Below are 23,500 nucleotides of genomic sequence, written 5' to 3'. Positions count from 1 at the left end.
TTTGTTTTCTCTTTCTTAATTACTGTTTCCAGAGTGGAAACAGAATTCCATCCCAAGTCTGACTTCCAGGCTGCAGGTTTTTTCTACCATACTCAGTAACCCAACAAATCTTTCTGGAGTGCATCTTGTTACCAGGAACGGTGTTTTATGTCAGCTCTTCGTCTCCTTGAAAGAAAGAATTCAGTCCTGAGACAGAGTTTGTACAGCACAGACTCACAAGATGTTTATTACTACACGCAAGTCTTCTCCCAGACATTGAGTGGGCTGACCCAACAGAGGGAAGCAGCCTCTCCTTACACTGTGTGCGTGTGTTTATTTGTAAGCATAAAATGGTACTCTCCCTCTCTCCAGTACATACTATTCTCCCAGCTGGTCTGCGTCATACTCCCTTCGTGCTCCCCAAGTTGTCGGAGCTCATTAAATGGCCCTGAGAAGTAGGATGTACATTCGGATAAGCAGGGTGGTTTGTGTCTCTCAACTGTAACAATGCATCCCTCTGATTTAGGGGCATGTGTGAGCCTGGCATCCTGCTGGGCTGGTAAGGCATCGGTGCCCTAAGTGAGGGTTATCCTGTGATCAGAGGGAGATAGTGGGTTATCCTGTGATCAGAATTATCTGATGGATCTAAGAAAAGAAGTGGTTTTTTTTTCCACTTTTTAAAAATTTAGTGGGGTCGGTAATGACAGCTTCTAAGTTACTTAAATGCCAGCCAGAAACCAGCAGTCTCTGACTCCATTTTTCCATCGTTGACTCAGCTGACAGCTTTTAAGCCTCATCCCTCTGTCCTCTTATGCACCCAGGTGATAAGAAAACCTTGGTGCTCCTGCCTTTGTGGTAGCAGAGATGGAATCCACACAAGCTCCTGCCCTTGTGTGTGAATGCTCACCCTAACTCACCCACTAGCCTCAATTAAATTAAAAAAAAAAAAAAGAGTCCATGCACCTTTCCTTCCTCTCATAGGCTATTTCATGCCTGCTTGAGAGGCCTGCCTTCCTCTCCCCAGAGACCTCAGTTATGGAAGCTGTGACCCCTTTCATACCCTAGTGGCCACGTGTGGTGTCATCATCTGCCCTCCCATGCTCCTTTATACCACGGGAGAGCTGGGATATGACAGAAGAAGGGCGGGCAGCCTCTAGGGTGCCTGGTCAGGAAACACTTTTAGCTGATTGGAGAGGGAACATTTTAATGTCCTTTTGGAGGAAAGCACTGCTGACACCTTTATGGATTTTACAATCATGAGCAGATTCACCATCCACCCACTGTGGACAACAATGAACTTTCTTGTACTCTGCAGCGATTAACTTGTTCCTCAGTGTCAGCAGGATCCAGGATAAACTCTTATGATTATGTTGGAAAGAGCTCTTCTGGCTTATTGTTATCTCAGTGTGTGTCTGTATGTACCAAAAATTGATTGGCAGCAGCCCTGAGGCACATGAGTACAGGAATTTTGTGGTCTAAGGTGTCATGCCTTCTTCCTCATATCTGAGTTCTAATTGCCAAATAACTTTCTAGCCCACCCAATCGGACAGAGAGGAAAAGGAAGAACTGAGTCTGTGATAAATATTCCACAAGGTAAAAGCAGTGCTTCCCCACAAGAATATTTTCATCAGCCAGCTGCATCTGGTTACAGGTGTAACTCAGAGATATTACGGGTTTGGTTTCAGACCATCACAATAAAGCGAATATTAATAAAGAAAGTCACATCAATATTTTGGATTTCCAGTGTATATAAATGTTATGTTTATGCTCTACTGCAGTCTATTAAGTGTGAAATAGCATTATGTTTAAACAACAAATGTGTATACCTTACTTAAAAATACTTTATTAGTAAAAAATGCTAACCATCACCTGAGACTTCAATAAGTCATAATCTTTTTCTGGTGGAGGATCTTGTCTCTATATTGATGAAAATGCCATATCTGTGGCACTATAAAACTAAGTGAAATAATACAAAGTATGCCTATATTTCTAACGGTGTAGATGACTGTAAGATGATACAGTCAGCTGGAGTTGATTAAAAGTTGGATTTCCACAGGCCTCCTGGACTCTCATGTTTGGTGATAGGAATAGAAGAAAAAGCTTCCAGTTCTTCACTATGTTTTTATTCACTGAAATCTCATGTAGATGTGACCCACTGCTTCATGGAGTGCTGTAAATAGTAAGGAATGTGGAAAGAGATGAAATAATTTTTATCACATGGAATGATGGTCTTAAAATGATAATATTTTTTTCATCTATGTAGCATTTCTGTCATTTCCCAACATGCTAAGCACCCTGCCATTAGGAAAAAATAGGATGTAATGTGATCACAGTAAAAATGTATGAATTTCCCTGTGTTCATGATGCTATTAAATTAATGAGGAAGTGTGGGCTGAGAGTAAGTTTCTGATGATCACATCATAGGATAAATGTTTGGTGATGACAGAATCATATGTAACCTTCCTACAAATGGAGTCTAGATGCCCAGTGCTGTCAGTCCCATGAATCACATATATTGGGATGTTTTAGGACTCAGTGGCCGTTGAGGATGTAGCTGTGACCTTCACCTTGGAGGAGTTGGCCTTACTGGATCCTTCACAGAAGAAATTCTATAGAGATGTGATGTGGGAAATCTTCAGGGACCTGGCCTCAGTAGGTATGCATGACAACTTAATCTTCACCTTGTTAATTAGAGGCCAGGTGTTTCTTGCCCATCAGCAAGAATGGTGGAAATGGAGGACATTGATAAATAAACTGGGGATAGTCACAGCTCATCATAGAACTAGAATCTAATAATTTTTCTATACTTTCTAATACTTTGGAATTATCTTTTGGGGTCTGCTTTTAGGGAAAGAATTTGAAGATTATGACATTGAAGATCAGTACAAAAACCAGGGGAGAAAACCGGGGTGAGTCACACTCACAATAGAAAACAGTGTTACACTTGAGAATCCTGCTATGTTCCAAATTTTAAAAAGAAGAAAATAAAAGTACCCCTCCTTCAAATTTATTACTTCTTAGAAAATTTTTACTAAATTACTTATATATGACATAGATGGTCAGTGTTTACAAAATAGTTCACTAGGAAACAATATTAATAATCTCTATATGTGATATCACTGTTTTGATACCAGTAAGGGTGAAGTTCTCTTATGGAAAATTCAGTATCTTTAATCCAAACAATTTACACAAAGCAGAAAACCTACACTGTTGCTATAAATCATAAAAATATAGTTCAAATATTCTACAAAATATAAAATTATTAGTAAAGAAATCATTACTAATGTGCATCTTGGTTTTTACAGAAGTCATATGGAAGAGGAAATCTGTGAAAGTGAAGAAAGTGGAGTAAAACCATGGGAATACAGTATGAGTGGAAGAGTCTTCATGCAGCAGTCATCTGGTGAGAGGTACATCAAATGTCACACTGGACACAATCCCTGTGAGTATCAGAAATATGGAGAGAAGCCATATGAATGTAAGAAATGTGGGATAGCATACATTTATCCCAGTTCGTTTCAAATACAGGAAAGGCCTCACACTGGAGAGAAACCCTACGAATGTAAAAAATGTAGTAAAGCCTTCAGTTGTCTTCATTATCTTCGAAGACATGAAAGAACTCATACTAGGGGAAAACCCTACAAATGTAAGGAATGTGGGAAAGCCTTATGTGAGCTCTCAAGCCTTCGAGCACACATGATCACTCACACTGGAGAAGGACCTTATAAATGTAAGGCATGTGAGAAAGCATTCCTTTCTCCCAGTTCATTTCGAACACATGAAAGGACTCACACTGGAGAGAAACCTTATGAATGTGAACAATGTGGTAAAACCTTCAGATATTATAAAAATTTGAAAGCACATGAAAGGACTCAAGAAGGAGAGAAATCCTATAAATGTAAGGAATGTGGAAAAGCATTTGGTTGTCTCAGACATCTTCAAAGACACGAAAGTATCCATACTAGAGGGAAGCCCTATGAATGTAAGCAATGTAGGAAAGCCTACACAGATCAGAGTTCCTTACGAAGACACAAAATGACTCACAGGACAGAAACCCTGTGAATGTGAAATGTAGTAAAGCAGTCAAATGTTTTAGCTGTTTTCAGAAACATGCAAAATCACACTAGAGAGATTCTATGAATGAAGAAAAAAGTGGTAAAACCTATAGAGATTACAGTTGCTTACAAACACCCAAAAGAACTCATGCTGGAGAGAAAGACTATGAATGTAAAGAATGCGATAAAGTCTGAGGATGTTACAGTTTCTTACTAAACACACACACACACAAGGACTCACACAGAAGAGACCCTGTGAAGGTAAAAATGTGGTAAAACTTTCACTTCTAAGTTTCCAAATTCATGAAAGAAATCTCAGTGGAGAAAAACTGAGTGCAAAAAAAAAAGTAGTGATGCATTCATTTATCCCAGTTACTTTGGAATACATTAAAGAACACACTGGAGAGAACCAGATGAATGTGAATATTAGTAAAGCCTTCACTTGTCACAAAACCATTTGAAGACACAGGAGAGTACACACTGTAGAAACACTATATGAATATTCACAATGTGGGAAAGCCTTTAATTCCCGTTTTTTCTGAAGGTATGAAAGTGCTCACTGGATAAAATCTCTTGAATGTGAACAGTGTGTGAAAGACTTCAATGGTTCATATCCTTCCTTACAAGTGAAAACTTTTACCAAAACAAATATAAATGGAGTGTCATGAGAAAGCTTCATGGAAATTAAACCATGTATAATGTTCCAAAAAACTTTCCACAGGAAAGAGTTGTTATTAAATTTGTAAATATATGGTGTTTATCAAGCCTCTTTCCAAAAGTACATCATTGCGATGTGGATTTTTACTAATTTATGAAATGAATATTATGGTGAGATGGTTTTGTGAGTCATCTTTCAACAATAGTACACAAGATTAATAGGTAGTGCTTTTTCCTTAAATCAGTTAAAAATATTTATCCATTTTGAACTGTTGGATCCATAAATTAATTGATGTGCATTTGTAATATGAAGTTAATTTTTGTATAATATTTTATTTGTTACATGTTAAGGCATCATTTAAAAAATGACAGTTTGGTTATTTGTTGGGGTTTTCCTACTAGTCTAGTGACAGTTCCTGGATATGCCTAGTTCATTGTATATATCCTAACTTTCTTACTGAAAAAGTATTTTTTGGGGAGGGGGGACATAGGGGATGGCAAGTATAAGAACATTTTTTGATTTACCATGTTAATAGTTAGTTGGAATAAACTATTTTGTATAATATAAAGAATATACTGTCAGGTAAATTATTGTTTTCCTATTTGGGCCTTTATTGTTTGTTTTCCTTTTGCCTGGATATGGTGAATAGACTTTAAGAAAAGAGACTTGTCATAGGATAAAACTAGAGTTGTAGATATCCCCACTCATTGGTAATATTAGGAATTAGGTTTTTCAGAACCGTTCCCTTTATGGTTTCATGTTAGAATTCACCAATAGCCTTGCATGCATTTGGAAGGCAGAAGTTAAGAAAGCATTAGTCATGGGGAGACAAAGAAACATGTCCCAAATGAAAGAATACAACAAAGTTCCAGAAAAAGAACTAAACAAAATGGAGACAAGCAATCTACCAGATGCAGACTTCAAAACACTGGTTATAAGGATGCTCACTAATCTCAGGGAGAACTTTAACAAAGAGATAGGAAACATAAAAATGGAGATACAAAACATAGAAAAGAACCAATCAGAAATAAAGACTACAATAACTGAAATGAAGAATACATTAGCGGGAATCAACAGTAGATTAGATGAAACAGAGGACTGAATTAGTGATTTAGAAGATAAGGTAGTAGAAAACACCCAATCAGAACAGCAAAAAGAAAAAAATCCCCTAAAATGAGAACTTACGGGGCCTTTGGAACAACATCAAGCATAACATTCACATCATAGGCATGCCAGAAGGAGAAGAGAGAGAGAAAGAAATTAAAAACCTATTTAAAGACTCAATGATGGAAAACTTGCCTAAATGGGTGAAGAAAATAGATATACAAGCCCAGAAAACACAGAGAGTCCCAAACAAGATGAACCCAATAGGCCCACACCAAGACACATCATAATTAAAATGCCATAGGTTAAAGACAAAGAAAGAATCTTAAAAGCAGCAAGAGAAATGTAGTTACCTACAAGGGAACTCCCATAAGAGTACCAGCTGATTTCTCAATAGAAACTTTGCAGGCCAGAAGGGATTGGCAGGAAATATTAAAAGTGATGGCAGGAAATATTCAAAGTGATGAAAAACGAGAACCTACAACCAAGATTAATCTATCCAGCAAGGCTATCATTTAGAATCAAAGGACAAATAAAGAGCTTCCCAGACAAGAAAAAGCTAAAGGAGTTTTTCACCACCAAACCAGTATTACAAGGAATCTTAGAGGGATTACTTTAAGATAGAAATATATATATATATATGAATAATGAAATGGCAAACTACATACCTATCAAAAATTACTTTCAATATAAATGGATTAAATGCTCCAATCTAAAGATAGGTGGGCTGAATGGATTAGAAAACAAGACCCTCATATATGCTGCCCTCATATCATTTCAGATCAAAAGACCCATACAGACTGAAAGTAAAGGGATAGAAAAACACATTTCATGAAAATTAAAACAAACAAAAAGCTAGGGTACAAATACTTACCAGGCAAAATAGACTTTAAAACAAAGAGTATAACAAGAGACAAAGAAAGACCTAGTAATCCTACATCTGGGTATTTATTCACAGAAATCTAAAACACTACTTTGAGGGGGATGTGTTGATCCACATGTTCAATGTAGCATTATTTACAATAGCCAAGATATGAAGGCACCCTTGGTGTCCCTGAGTGGATGAATGGATAAAGAAGAGGTGGTACATATGAGTGTATACAATGGAATATTACTAAGCCGTAAAAAAAAAAAAGAATAAAATCTTGCCATCTGCGACAACATGGATGGATCTAGAGGGTATTGTGCTGAGTGTAGTAAGTCAGCAAAAGCAAATGTCACATGATTTCACTTAGAAGTGGAATCTAAAGAACAAAAGAAACAAAGGCATAGATACAGAGAACATTTTAATGGTTGCCAGATGGGAGAAGTGTTGGGGGTGGGTGAAAAAGAGGAAGGGATTAAGAAGTACAAATTGGTTGTTACACAGTAGTCATAGGGATGTAGGGTCTAGAATAAGGAATACAGTCAATCATATTGTAATGACTACATATGGTGTCAGATGGGTACTAGATAAAGCAGGGTGATAGATGGGAGGGGGGTTGGCTGCAGGGTGATAAAGGTTGAAGGGATTAAGGAATACAAATTGGTAGTTATAAAATAGTCATGGAGATGTAAAATAAAGCATAGGGAATATAAATAATAATATAATAACTATAGTGCCAGGTGGGTACTAGACTAGTCAGGGGAAATCATAAAGTATATAAATGTCTAACCACTATGCTGTACACCTCAAATTAATATAAAATAACATTGAATGTCAACTATAATTTAAAAATTAAAAGGGGGGTGGAGATAAAGGGGAATGAGGTTCAAAGCTCCAGATATAAAGCAAATAAGTCTTGGGGATGTAATATACAGCATAGGAAATACAGTCAATAACATTGTGATAGCATGGTATGGTTGCTGGACTTACCATGGTGATCACTTCTTTAGCATAGGGAATATAATCAATAATATGGTAATAACTATGTGGGTACTTTTGAATAACTATGATGTACACTTGAAACTAATATAATATTGTATGTTAGCTACATTTTAATAAAAATCTTAAAAAATAAAAGCATTAGTCAGATTTTGAAGCCACCAAACCAGGCGACAGATAGATACATAGGAGCTTTGAGGAAATCATCTTTCAGCCCATTTTCCAGATTCTTTGCTTTTCTTATCAAATGTATCCTCAAAACCACCACCAAGTTTTTGATTTCCATCTTTTTAGAGGTGTGTGTTTTCACTGATGTCTTCACAAGATCCACATCAAAGATCCATCAGAGTTTGGATTTTTCTATAAGGTCTCTTGTGTCCACCAGGAAACTGATTAAGACTTTCTTCCTTGGAAGTATTGTCTGATCCCCTTTTTTTCTAAATTGTTAATATATCCATATAAGGTCAAATTTGTGCAGGAAATGCCTTATGCTGTTAATAGTTTCAGTAGGTTTTCTTGACAACATCTACAATGATTCATTCAAAAAGAGCATGGGAAGTTGTTTCTCTGGTGCATTGTACCCTGGCTGCCTTTGTTTGATATTTCCATGTGAGAACAAACACCTTCCTCCTGTCGGAAGCCTGTGGGTGTTTCCTGTTACTTGTAGCCGAATGTAATCCCTCCTCATGTTTTCACTTGTTTGATTGTATGTGATTAAATGTACATTTTTCTGTCAAAGGAAAACTTTTCCAGTTATTTCATAGAAATATTTTTAATTGTTTAATTGTTTTCTACCATGTTTCCCCGGAAATAAGACCTAGCTGGACTATCACCTTTAATGTGTCTTTTGGAACAAAAATTTATATATATATATATATATATATATATATATATATATATATATTACATTATATAAGACCAGGTATTATATTATATTATATTATATTAATCCAGTCTTAAATTAAAATAAGACCGGGTTTTATATTAACAAGTTCTTACGGGGGCTTTTAGGTTTGTGGGGAAAGAGTGTTAGTTAACAAATGATAAAACTTGGTTTATAAACCAGAAACAAACTTTGAAGGAAATTTCAGAGTCAAGGATGGCTCCTTTTCAAATATTTATTTTTTGTCTCTGAATATTTTACATGAGAGGAAAGCCAAGAATAATCACGTTGAATACGTTGTATGAAATCCCCGTTCCTCTCCCTCAGGACCTGCCCTGGGCACAGACATCCTTTGGGAATGCGGTGGAGGCTCCTCTTTGGAAACTTTCCTGGGTGATCTGTCCTGTCAGCACTGCCTCTCCTTGAGTCTGTCAGCCTCAAAAGATGTATTAAGTTTTTTAAAGTCTCCATTTTTCAATAAATATAAAATGTAATTAATCAATAAGTCTTGAAACGCAGTATACAATATTTCCAAGGAGAAAGACAGATGAATTTCAGAAAAACAAAATATTCCAGTATTACAGAGAATGTGTTTAAACATCTTGTTTCTCATTTATCCTCCTCAGGAGTGAGATTCTGAGGTCTCTTCTCTACTTTTTCTTTAGGGGGTTGAGGGGAATGTGAACGGAATTCCAGGGCTTAGACTGGAACACCAGAATTGCTCAAGTATGATTAATGGTTTCTACAACAGTTTCTTGCTGTGGAAATAATTATTAGTTAATATGATTGTTTTCTGAAAATAATATTTGTAGATTTCCTGGTTGAATAGAAAAATGCTTTACACTTTTCTCCTATGTACATTGATATTGGGTTTGTGTGATTTTGCTGCATCCTACAAACACTGGATTTGCATCATTTAAAATATCCACGTGGTCCAAAGGAATGTGACTAGGATTAGAGGAGAGGTCAGTGACCTCTCCTAAGGTCCCCCTGGAGCCTGCAAAAGGGAAGTACTTGAAGGCCCAGTGGTTCTTCCCTGCAGGTGTCCTATCTGCTCACACCCACCATGGAGGAGCCTTTACACTGAGAGAAGCTGCAGCCCTGAGGTTTTAGTTGTGGTTCCCTAGGACTGTTTCTAGACATAGGTAGGAATTTTGCGTCCATGGTGCAGGTGCGCTCAGAGTGTAATTTGTGCACACTGAGAAAGTCCGTGAAAGGAGTTCTGTGTCCCGGGTTAGGGTTTGTGAATTGAGAATTCATTTGGGTCAGAACCTTACACTGAATCCAGCTGAGAGTTTCTTCACTGTGAGATGAAGCCTGAAAGAGGGAGGTTTTTCCATTATTCCCTGGGGAGAGGTGGGTGTGGGTGCTCCCAGGGTTCATTCCTGGGGCTGCTCAGGGGTCCCTTCCCTCCTTCCCCAGGGACTGACCCACTCCAGGGGTTCTGTCTCAACCTGGAGAGTCTGGAATGTGGAACCTTCTGAAGATGGCTCTCCTTCTGTCCTGTGGGAAGCTGGCTGCTCACCTGAGCTGATTCCAGTACTTGTGTTTCTTTCCTTTGGATCCTTTATCTCCTGAATAGAGCAGCCCTTTGGCTCTGGTTTCCCTGAGCACTTGGGCTCTGAGACTGGAATATGACTGACAGCTGTGAGGTGAGGAAAGCAAGAGAAATGTGGAACCAAATAGTTTTTGTTCCTTTTAGGCAAGAGAACCTGAAGATGTAAGATGAATGCGTTGAAGTTCTGATGTACATTTTTTATTTTCAGATCAGTTTTTGTATGCACATTGAAAATTAAAAAGGCTAAAGCAACTGAATTCCTATTGTAATTGATGTGAGGAAAACTGCTGAAAGCTTATGTAAATCTTTGACAATCCTACTACATTTAAGGGGCTAAAATGAACCCTCTGATGATTATAATATTCTACTTATTCCTGAAAATACCCCCAAGGGTGAGATATAGGGGAAGGACGAAGTAGGACTCCACATGTCCTCTTATTTAGCAAGAGATTTGAACATTTTCATTTTGTATGGTTTATACATTTGTAGCCATTAGTGTTTAAAGATATTAAATCTTCTAATAGTTTCCAATGTACAAAAGTTAAAGTTAAATAAAGACTGTTAAATAGTAAACTATAGTATACGTAAATTTCTCTGTTTATTTTAAGTAAATCTGTAAAGTAGGAAAGTCTAATTAAGGAAAATTCCCCCGCAACACATCCTGGCCCCTTCCATGGCTGTTACTTCAGCCACCCCAACTACATAGTTTTGATCATTTCTTGAGCCTCCTGTTAGTGTTTCTTGATATAAATCAATTGCAAATGCATATTTTTATTTTACCCACCTTTGATCTTGTAATAAGTAGTGGTCTCCATATTTTTGGAGACCCCTTGTGCTGCCACCTGGACAAGCTGATGAGAAAGCCTGGGTGGTCTCTCTAGAGTGAGGAGGAGATCCAACCACAATAGCTGCCTGTGTGACATGAGGGGCAGGCAAGAAGGCCAACTATCACCTGTGCCAGAAGTGGCCCCATCTAGTGGTAGCCTCTGAAGGAGCCATTATTTAAGTGAAAGTGGGGGGCGGGGGGAGAAGGGCAGCCAGTAGGTGGCTGGCTGAGTCCACACCTGATACCAGAGGGCTCCCCAGGACCCCTAAGTGCCTCTGCTGCTGCTGCCCCTGCCTCTACTGCAGCCCAGATCCTGACCTTCAGAATTAAGGGGACAACACCCATGGCCTCACTGGGGCACAGCCAAGGGATTAGTTCAAACCTTTCTTAAGCCGAGGGTCCTTAAACCCTACAGAACAAACCATTTGTCCTGGGAGAGGCTCCTAACCCTGAGGGTATTGTTTTGATCCTCTCAGCAGAAACAAGTTAACAAATACCAGGATAGAGAGGCACCCCCTCCCGGGATAGAGAGGCAAGTTATCCAGTGATGAAGAAACAAAACAGAGTAGGTCAGGAGGAAAGAAATAATAGATAAAATAATGAAACAGAGGTCCACAATTTGAAATCCAAAATATACTAATAGAATTTACATAGCAAAACACATAAAAAAGTGCATGCGTTTGGCGCCTCTGCAACGTAAATTCTGAGTTAATGCACTAATTCAGAAACTTTCAAGCAGTTAATACTAGCTCTCAAAAAAAAAAAAATACTAGCTCTCAAATTACAGTTATACCTGGGATCCCATTAAATTTAAGCAAGTTACCACTAATGATCTTAGGAGGGGTTAATGAATGTAATATAGAGAACAATATAAAAACCGGACAGTGTTTCTCCTTAACCATCAGAACTGTGGTCTTCCCTAAATTCTCCGTGGTTACAATACCCGTTGTCTTAAAATATCCCACACTGAGGAGGGAAGCTCTGAACCAATGATTCATGACTTAAAATTAAAGGAGCTCTTTGCCACTTACAGATTGGCTTGACAAAGTGGGACCCCACGGACCTTACCCACTGAATAAATTAATTAATATGGCCCAATTTAAATTATGCAGGGCCTTAAAGGATTTAAAATTATATAGAAAACCTAGATAGTGAAGGGTTGACTGTTCCCAGTTCCTAAACAGTATGTGTGAACGTTTAACATAAACAATATGGTGAATGTTTAAATAAAAAAAGTTATTACCGTAAAAGACACATTGTCATTAGTCCCCCTCAAAATACTCTCCCTCGCTTCAAATACACTCATCCCATCATTCTTGCCTCAGCTTCCGCTCCCCGCATAAGAATGCAGGATATGGTGAGGCCAAAAAGAACACCCACAGAGCCATAGATAGGGGAGTCATACCACTATAGTCTCGTTGGTGGCTGGGTTGGAGACACAGGAAGCAGGAGCCACACTATCCGCAACCCGCCATGCGCTTCTCTGCCAACCTACCTCCTTGCTAGCTGCAATCCGCCGTGCTAACTGCAATCCGCGCTTGCCAGCCACCATCTTCTTGTTAGCCCCCATTTGCTGCTAGCATAGCCACAGCACTTATATTAGCGGCCAATGGCTCACTGGTTACAGCTGACGGCCAACTAGCCACAGCTGATGGCCATCCAATCACAGTTGACGGCCATTTACTACCTGAGCCAGCACCTTTCCACGTGAGGCTGAGAGCCTGGAAACTGCACTCCTGGCTCTGTCCCCACAACCACATTACTATCTCAAGGCTATGTGCTTGGGGCAGCTTCTAGAGAAGAAACACAAGCCCATTCCAGAGACAGAGAATTGAGTCAGGAGCCTCTGCTGGCCTGGGTCCAGCTTGAGGGTCAACCGGAGGTCATATCCCTTCAGTGGCCTCAATATCCAGAAAGCCTCAAATCACCACCAGCAGTGTTATCGGCCTCCTCCATGACAACTGGTTGCTGTATAGAGTTTAAGGATTCAGGGCTTAAGTCAGGTTGGAACTAATCCCTCTGCTGTGCCATAGTGAGGCTATGGGTGTTGTCCTGAATAACCCAGAGGGTCAGGATCTTTGTCGCATTAGACGCGGGCAGCAAACAGCAGCTTAGGGGTCCACCAGGACTTAGGGGTCCTGGTGAACCCCTGGAATCTCACCACCTATTGGCTGCCTTTCCTCGTGTCTTCATTTTCTCTTTGAAATAACTATGCCTTAAGAACTGAACTTTTGATGGGCTCACCTCATTCACAAAGTATAACCATCCTCTTACCCTCCTAAAACTCCTCCCTAAAGCCCGGACAAAACCAGCCTGTCAACTCAGAGTCCTCTGTATACAGACCCCAGGCTGGGTGGGTCCACGATACAGCGCAGGGCAGCACAGCCCACAGGAGGGCTCCCCAGGGAGCAGCAGCTCCCAGTGCAGGAGCCTCCAGGCTTCTCATCAGCCTGACAGGTAAGAAGCAGGAGGGGGAAAGGGAGGGGTGGGGTTTAAGGTGTCAGTAAACAAATATCAAAAGTGTGGACCCCCAACTACTCAAGACAACAACAAACATGGGTTTGTTGAAAAATAGGCATCTGCACTAGCTTGTTTTTACATAAAGACACAGGATGATTTAGGAGCTATTTTAGCCAGTAAGTCAAGCAATTATTACTGAGCTAAAACTGCTCTGGCTGTGGCATTGGCCAACTCTCCTTATGTTAGGGAGAAATTTCTGATCTTTCTTTTACTGACACTCAGATCCATGGAAAGAAAACTGTGGAAGCAAACCCAGACACATGCACACCTCCTGGAAGTTCTGGTCATAGAGGTTCAGTGGAAGGGAACAATGGGAGGCTTGTTTTGTTATGAAGAGAGAATGCAACAGTGAGTATAGCAAGGGCACACTGTCCTTTTATCTTCCAACTGTCAAAGAAATGAGTTACCTGAGAACTCAGGCCATTACCCAAACCTCCACATAAAAAGATGTAGCCAGGAAATGTGTTTAAGGTTCTCACATAAGTGATAGCAGTATCTATGGACCCATTGATTAGCATAGAGGCGTTAGTATCATTCAACCAAGGCTCAGGTACTATATTATTACGTAACAAAAGGCTGCCTAATTGGACCTAGAGAACATATGCTAAGTGAAATACATCAGACAGAGAAAGACAAATACCATATGATCTCACTTGTATGTGGAATCTAAAGAAAATAATAAATGAACGAACTAATCAGAAACAATCTCAGAGACACAGAGGAAAAACAGGGTTGCTAGATGGGAGGGGGGAGTGGGGATAAGGGGGAATGTGAGGGGATTAGAAAGCACAACTGGTAACCACAAGATGGCCACGGGGATATGTAAGTCAATCTAGGGAATGTAATCAATAATGTAAAGATTTTGTAGGGTATCCAATGGACACTTGTCTCATTAGGGAGACCACCTCAGGGATGATGTAGATGCCTGATCACTGCACTGTACACCTGAAGCTGAAGCTGAATAATCAATGTCAACTATAATTTTATATATATATATATATATATATATATATATATATATATATATATGGTTACAAGAAGTGCTGCACTGTACACCTGAAGCTGAAGCTGAATAATCAATGTCAACTATAATTTTATATATATATATATATATATATATATATATATATATATATATATGGTTACAAGAAGTGGAGTACAGCATTAGGAATAGAGACAGTGGAAATGTAATGGCTGTGTGCAATGTCAGAGGGGTAGTGGATGGGGGGAGGGGGGTTATCACTGTGTGAGGGATATAAACGATAAATGTCTAACTATTACATTGTTTTGTACACCTGAAACTAATTAAAAAAAAGTCAGATTACTTTGATAACTGACTTTACTTGACCCTATAAAAAAAAAAAAGGCTGCCTGATATATGGATATGTCAGCAAGCCTATGAATGGCTCGATTCACACAGGTTGTCCCTCAGAATTTCTTATATAGATATTCAAGAGATCTCATTTTCCCATTGCAGGATTGGGTTAGATTGAAGCAAGGAATGAGGTTATAAAACAGACTTGTGGAATAATTTGAAAGTGAAACTGCTTACAGGGTGAGCTAAAGTATCATTACTGTCTTGGACAATTGAGGCTTCTATTGACAGATAAAACAATTGGAGAGGTTTCCCCTTTTCACAATAGATTGGGAAATGCTGACAGGAACATTGTTCTTCGAAGAAAGAGAGGGGGAAATCAAAGTAAAAAGCAAAGGTATGAAAAGGGTGTATTGGCCTGGCGTGGTCATTTTGGGAAAACTCTCCTTCAGAAGCCATCTGTTTCAATTCCTGGAGATCTTGAATTTCAGGTCACCGGATGATGTACAGGTCCAGTCGGGGTTTGGTGTCTTTTTTAGGTGTGACACACGAATCCAAGAATCCACTCTCTGGAGTTTGGCAGCACAAGGGTTAGTCAACAGTACCTAATAGGGGCCCCTCCAGCAAAGCTGAAGGGAGTTATTTTGTAGGTGTCTTTTCCAGTAAACAAAATCTCTAGGTAGCAGAGTGTGGTGTTCAGGCTTTTTGTCTCCCGGAGTGTGCTGTGAAAAGATTGTTCTACGAATGCATTATTATTTTCAATAAAAGCAATTAGGTCTTTAGAATATTAAAATATGTATATGAAAAGCATGTTCCAGGGGTGGACGGATGGCTCAGTTGGTTAGAGCGCGAGCTCTGAACAACAGCATTGCCAGTTTGATTCCCACATGGGCCAGTGAGCTGTGCCCTCCACAATTAAATTGAAGACAATGAGCTGCCGCTGAGCTGCTGTTGAGTTGCTGGAAGGGCGACCAGATGGTTCAGTTGGTTAGAGCCTGAGCTCTCAACAATAAAGTTGCCGGTTCAATTCCCGCATGGGATGGTGGGCTGTGCTCCCTGCAACTAAGATTGAAAACAGCAACTGGACTTGTAGCTGAGCTGCGCCCTCCATAACTAGATTGAAGGACAATGACTTGGAGCTGATGGGCCCTGGAAAAAACACATTGTTCCCCAATATTCCCCAATAAAAAAAGAAAAAGAAAAGGAAAGCATGTTACAGACAGGCTATCACCGTCACCACCAATGTGGAATTAGGTACCCCTGGGAGGGGCAGTATCTCCCTATGTCTAAGAGGCTCCCCAATATGTCAAAACTAAGATACAGAAAAGAAAACATGATTAAAACAATCAGAAAGCAAGGATTTGTCTGCTTGCAACAGTTCAATTTAACATGGTAAGGGAAGTGCTACCTGGGCAATTAGAAACCAGATGAAATAAAAGCATTCTAGATTTTAAGGACATACAACATATAACACCCAGACAGACACACAAAATCACACAGATTGTCACTGGACACATATGTGCACATAACCAAACAGACACATAGACTAAAAAATCCTCAGAGATAATGGCCCAGACACCCACAGTCCAGGCCTTCAACAACTCCTCCCCAGGTTTCTCTCCCTCCTTAGACTAAGCACTATCTGATTACTTATAGCTCTTGTTTCTTGTCTCCTACAATGGCAGCTTCAAGGAACACGGATATTTGTTCCATTTCATTCACTACGGCATCTACTAAAAGCTGTTATATAGGAGGAGATTGATACTTATTGAATAACTGGCCTCAAAGACACATACATACACGGGGGTTTTACACAAACTCATCACAGGCCCACATGCACTTGATCTTAACAGTGAACCGTTCTCAGCCCCATCCCATGTGCCTGAGGGGTGTCTCCTGGCCCCTAAACCAATCCCCCAAAGAATGTCCATCTGCCTGTCCTGATGGCTAAGGGGCTTCACACTTTCTGAGACTGCAGAGTACAACAAGGCCATCTCTACAAGAACCACAACTCAGGAGCATGAAGAGGTGAGAGTCAGGGCCGGGAACGGAGGGAGTTATCCTGTCCCAGCCCCTCACTCGGCTATAATCACTTCCTGAATGGCACTCGTCTCCACATAACCTTCCTCACTTTGCTTTCCCATCGGAAGCTCAGGCAGGACAACAAAGGTTTGTGAGTCCTCATCCACCCGCCATGTCTTCTGCTGCGGTCTTCGTGGTATGATGACCATCATCTATCTGCCTGAGGTCTCATCTGCTCGCAGATGACCTGCCCTCACCGAACCCTTAATCACCGCCCACCCTTGAACGTCTGCTGATGGGGAGGAAGCTCAGCCTCTGGACCTCGGACCCCAGGTCTCCCTGACACAGAGAGATCACCTGAGAGACCCAGAAAAGCACTGGAAGCTGTTGCAAGAGCAGGTCACGATGTGGCTGGGCTCGTTTCTGCCTTTTCCCTTCAAGAAGCAGTGGGTGTGGCCTCCATCATGCAGAGGGGCACCACCTCCTGCGCCTGCGCACTTCAGGGAAGGCTGAAATCCCTGGCATTTGCTCTCACTTCCTTTGGCGTGGTGCCGCACTGCATTCTGGGAGCCATGGGAAGTGAGGGGACCCGGGCATGCCGAGGCCCTGGCTGAGATCGCTGTTTCCCACAGGCCATGGCCTGGAACTCCGCAGGGTGAGTCCTGTTCCCGAAGAAAGTAGGCACAGGCCTTGGTGGCTCCTCCACTCCCTCTGGAGGCAGCTCTGAGATGAGGGCGCTGGACGTGGTCAGCGCATGCGCTGCTGAAACCACCGGGTGGAATGCGCCGCAGAACTTGGGGAAGGTGACTTAGGGACAGCAGGGCTCCTGAGGGAGTCCTAGAGCTAGAAGAGGGGCGTCTCCTTTGGACATTATTGGTGGTTGTGAGACTATTGTTAAACGTGCTTGTTGGTGAGGAGATGATGCGACAGCGGGGATTGTTGTGTTCGAGGGCCTTGTGCCTCGTGACGTGGGTTCTGGGTTCTGTCAGTGCTTCACCTCAAAGTCACCTAGGGCTGCAACACAGAAAATTTCCAGAGTGGGACAGGTGTTGTATTTAAACATGTTTTCCAGAGAGCAGGCGGAGTGGGCTTGAGATGGGAACCTTAAGAGCAGGCAATGGCCTCAAGACCTGCTCTGGGAAGACGGGATGCTGACGCCCAAGGATTAAGTTAGGTTACACCCAGGCCCAGCCCGCTTGGGGAGATCTGTCAGATGCACCCGTTTCAGACCACGGCATTTCCCAGATGTGACCTGAGGAACCTGGTGTCATCTCGATAGTGGGCATTGGGAGCCCTGTCACTGTCACCAGTTGTGTGAATGCGGGCAGGTGTAGCCCTAGAGGAAACTAACTTCAGAATGGGTTCCAAGAAGGGTCTGTATTGGCATATGTCCTTCTTTCCCACTCTTCTCACTTCTTCCTATGAAGGTGGTGAAAGGAAGTGTTGCACAGGTAGCAATCAAACTCAGGAGAGTTTAACATTCTCCGAGCATGTCAAAATATTTTTATTGTTTTCTATTATAGTGTATATACATACTGTTTTAAGAGTAGTAGTGAGTTTTCACAAATGTATAGTTATACCACCATCAAGGTGGAAAACACTCCATCAGCCCAAAGAAACCCTCTTGTGGTGCCCGTTTATACTGAACAACCCTCCACCTTTAACACTGATGTTTTAGGTTCCTATACTTTTGCCTTTTCCAAAATGTCATGTAAGCGGAACACCGTGTTGCTTTATGAGGTCTATTTGGAAACTGATGCCACATTTGCAAAACTGCTTAATTATACAAACCTTGCAGTGTTCTGAGATTAAAATTTTTGACATTGCACTATAGAGGGGCACACATTATGCCTTCAAAACTGAGTGATTCCACTATTATGAGCTATGTATATTTGGGTAAGTCTCTGTGTTTAATCTTTACATGCTTGATGGGAAGAATGATGGGGACGGGGGCTCAAGTGAGATACCAATAATTATAAAAATCACATAATCTCTACACTGCTAAGAAAACATAAATTAGCACTAAAAAAAGATACTAAGTTTGGATTTCCTTTGCTGTTTAATGAAACAAAAGCTGTCAGCTTTTACCCCATCTTCCGTGACATCTCCTGGAAGTGTAAACACATGGAAATGATCCCTGCAAACAGCTAATATGGACTTTAGGTACTTTGTACATCACTGGAACAAAATCTGTCCACCTACTCCTCTTATAAAAAGGCATAGGAAATTTCCCAGTTTGAGGATGTTGCCATACTCCTTTGTCCTTGCACTAGGGTATTACTCAAAATGATACTGTCTGCAACCCACCTCAATTTTCCCTTGGATCATTGTCCTCTAAACATCCATAGGTCTTTTTGGTATTTTTAACCAGGAAATCCCATTGGACTTACACAGATATCCCTCTACTCAAAGAAGACGCATGATGAGCTACAACTGTATAGATAACCAGAGCACTTCCTCAATTTGGGAGGATCTTAAAGGTTTCATGTGTGCCTCTCAGTTGAATAGCAGCCAAAATGATAATTGAATCAAAAGGTGATTTCAAAATCTTTCAACTGATGTTAAACAGGAATGTAAGTACCACAAATAACAATAGCCCAAAGAATGGGAAGACTCACGTCCCACATACCCATGTCCATACTCATAATCAAATAGCACGTACTCTAAAACTCATAACCATGGCTACAACAACAAAGATGAACAATGTCTATACTTTTATCTTTGTAAGAACCACTGCTGATAATCCCAGGAATGCAGGAATTTCATATTGCTCTCCATTCTTCACATGCACACCTGAGCAGATCCTCAAAGTGTCTAAGATAATATTAGATGGGGGAGTGGTATATATAATGGAATATTACACAGCATTAAAAAAGAATGAAATCTTGCCATTTGCCACAACATGGATGGATTTGGAAGGTATTATACCAAGTGAAGTAAGTCAGGCAGAGGAAGACAAACTGGTTTCACTTATATGTGGAATCTAAAAAACAAAAACAAAAACAGACTCATAGAAACAGAGACCAAAGGGATGGTTACCAGAAGGGTGGGATGGGTGAAAAGGGGAAGGGGAATATAGTCAATAATACTGTGGTAAGTTTACACAGTGACTACTAAAATTAGTGGGGTGATCACACTGCAAGGTATAAAAATGTGGAATCACTATATTGTACACCTGAAACTAATATAACCAATGTTAAGAATGCACAGCTACCATACTTAAATTAAAAAAAAATTTTTTAAATGATATCCTCACTCACTGAGGCCCCTACCCTCCATAAAGATATACAATCCACCCCAGCTTCCTATTATCTCAACTCTCATTGTTTCCTTTCCTTCAACACCTTTATTTTCAACTTAGAAAAAGATTTCTCATTTAACCATCTCTCTTTTCCAACATAAACATAAGCATCAAGAGTGTAAGAACTTTTTTTCTCAGCCTGTCTATCCAGAGTGCCTTGAATATTTGTGCTAAGTTGTATGTTTTCAGCCTACACATCATCCTGGCATATGAGGGATGTTGAAAAATTAACATCTTGCTTTCAGAAAGAAAGCCTTCATTGGAAGAGGGATCCTGACTTTGTTCCTTGGTAGGTTTGTGTTCTCTGACAATTTACCTAAATTTATAAGCCTCAGTTAACTCATATAGGAGATAACAAGTTTTATATACTTTGCTAAGGAATACATGAATAGAAATATATATTTATATTTTAAGTGAGGTACTTTATGGAGAAACATTCAATATATACTATAGGAAATATTTTAGTATTTTAATAAAAAGGCAAAAACTGTTCCAGACAGCTGTGAGCTGGCCTAGCACAACTGTGCTAAGCCTAGATCTATCCTGTTGAAGGGAAAATGTCACATACGTCCATCACCAAAGCTACTTTGTTATTATGATGGATCAAGACAAGAGCAAAGGCATTCATGTCTGGATAAATGATGAAAGAGAACAAGTTTCCAAAGAATAAAAATAACTCAAAATTGCCCACTTTTCACTAATAGAACTTATCCTTCTTACAAATTAGGTTTAGCATTATGCCATTTTTTTGTCTGCTAGATATGAACTATTATGATTACCCATGATAGAATTACGTTAATTTCCTCACAGCATCCAATACAGAATGTCTTCCTTCCTTGAATAGCAATCAAATCATCTAACACAAGCCAAAATCTAACAAGAAATTCTTATGAGTGTGCTATTATTGTTTACCCCCCAGTCATTTATATTTTGTTGTCATTCTTATTACAGTAGTTCCCCCCCACACACTCATGGTTTTGCTTTCCATGGATTTAGGTACCTGAAGTCAACTGTGATCCAAAAATATTAAATGAAAAGTTCCAGAAATAAAAATTTGTAAGTTTTAAATTGCTCACCATTCTGAGTCACATAATGCAGTCTCACTGTATCACCTTTGTCCATTGTATCAACACTGTATTCACTAGCCATCTCAGTTATGAGATCAACTGTTGTGCTATCTCAGTGCTTGTGTTTAAATAACTTATTTTACTTGATAATGGCCCCAAAGCACAAGAATAGTGATGTTGGCAATTTAGACATGCCAAAGAGAAACTGTAATTTGCTTCATTTAGAAGCTGTAACTTTCAAAAGGTGAAAGTTCTCAGCATTAAGGAAAGAAAAAAATCATGCTGAGGTTGCTAAGAACTATGGTAAGTCAAATCTTTTATCCATGAAATTGTGAAGAAGGAAAAAGAAATTGTGCTAGTTTTGCTATTGCACCTCAAACTGCAAAAGTTATGGCTAAAGTGCATGACAAGTGCTTAGTTAAGATGAAAAAGGCATTAAAAATGTGGGTGGAAGACATGAACAGGAAATGTGTCCCAACTGACCACAACAAGTTGCACCAGAAAGCATTAGGTCTATACAAAGATTTCAAGGGAGCCTCTGAAACAAGTGACACAAAGCCATTTACTGCAAGTAAAGGATGGTTACACAGATTCAGGAATAGGTTTGGACTGAAAAATATAAAAATTCTTGGAGAGGCTGCATCTGCTGATGAAGCTGCTACCACAATTCTAGTAAAGTTGAAGTTGATAAAGGAGAAAGGATACCATCCAAAGCAAGTCATCAATTGCAATGAAACTGGGCTCTTCTGGAAGATGCCCAATAGAACCTACATTCATAAAAGTGCAAAGGAGGCACCAGGACATAAAACATGGAAGGACAGATTAACTCTGGTATGATGTGGCAAGGCTTCAGGGTATATGATAAAGCCAACCATAGTATAAAAAGAAAAGAATCCGTGTGCTCCCCAAACCAAAAATTATCTGCCTGTGTTCTGGCAATGTAATAGGAAAGCAGAGGTGACAGCTATCTTGTTTATGGAATGGTTCCACCAAGCCTTCCTCCCAGAAGTGAAAGAATACTTGGAAGATTGAAAAAAAAATTTTTTTTAATGGGAAAAAAAAAACTTGAAAGAGGAAGTGTTGAAATTTAAAGTCCTGTTAATAATAGACAATGCATCTGGCAATCCTGAATCTGTTTGCTATGAAAATGAAAACGCTGAGGTTGTATTTTTGCCTCAAAATACAACTTCATTGCTTCAGCCCCTTGATCAGGGCATCATTTGGTTTGTCAAGGCTGCATACACTCACCTGGTATTTGATTGCATTTGATCACCAAATCTGGACATAATGATGCATGGCTGGAAATCATTCACTATTGCTGAAGCAATAACATTCATAAAAACTGCAATGGATGAATTAAAACCGGAAAATGTAAATGCCTTCTGGAAGAACTTATGAAGTGAAGTTGTGAATTATTTTAAAGGCTTTCTGGGGATTGATGAAGAAGTTAGGAAAACCATTTATACAGCAAGACAAGTTAGTGGAGTATTTGCTAACATGCTTGATGAAAAAGTGCAAGATCATATTGAAGGCCCTTGAGAAGTGCCAACAAATGAGGAATTGGAGGAACTTGTTGAGTCATCTACAGAGGAAGAGGAAGAAAAACTGAAGCAGAACCAGCAATATGGACATAATTGAAATTTGCTAATGTTTCAAATTGTGCAGACATTAAAGGACAAAATTATGGAATATGATCAATGGATAAAACACAGCATTAAAAGCACATGTATGATCACCAAAGGATTACAGCCTCTGTAGCAACATTTTGATGAGTTAAAAAGAAAGAGACACCAACTTCTGAATATAATGTTTTCCCAAAAGACACTGGCAAAAAAACCCTTCAACTATTGAGGATCCCCAGCCATCAACATCTTCTGTTCCTGATATCCAACCACTGAGCTGTTATGGCTTGATGATCGAGAATCACTCGAAGCAGATGATCCTCCTTCTGACATGTTAGGTCAAGAGCAGCCTAATGCAATGCCACAATGCCTACATCATTCACATCACTTCATCGCATCATGTAGGCATTTTATCATCTCACATGATCACAAGAAGAGTGACTACAGTACAATAAGATATTGTGAAATAGACCACATTTATGTAACTTTTAATACAGCATATTGCTATAATTGTTCTATTTTATTTGCTATGGTTGTTAATGTCTTATTATGCCTATTTTTTAAATAAACTTATCAAATTATGTATGTACAGGAAATAACCATATATATATATTTGGCACTATCCACGATTTCAGGCATCCACTGTGGGTTTCGGAACATCTCCCCTGCAGATAGGGAGGGACCACTGTACTAAAATTCATAAACCCCTCTGACTATAGATGTGAT

At 39.9% G+C, this 23,500-nt stretch overlaps 1 protein-coding gene across 1 annotated transcript; it reads left to right on the top strand.

The window, feature by feature from the left end:
* Positions 1–2,317: 2,317 nt before the first annotated feature.
* On the top strand, positions 2,318–4,054 carry LOC117038447 (zinc finger protein 709-like). The gene is given in 5 exon segments (XM_033135424.1): positions 2,318–2,377; positions 2,509–2,635; positions 2,828–2,888; positions 3,285–4,022; positions 4,024–4,054. Coding segments are annotated over 5 exon segments (1,017 nt in total).
* The last annotated feature ends 19,446 nt before the right edge of the window (positions 4,055–23,500 follow it).

Source organism: Rhinolophus ferrumequinum, chromosome 18, assembly GCF_004115265.2.
Source record: "Rhinolophus ferrumequinum isolate MPI-CBG mRhiFer1 chromosome 18, mRhiFer1_v1.p, whole genome shotgun sequence".
NCBI lineage: Eukaryota > Metazoa > Chordata > Mammalia > Chiroptera > Rhinolophidae > Rhinolophus > Rhinolophus ferrumequinum.
This window is presented reverse-complemented; position numbering and strand designations above follow the sequence as displayed.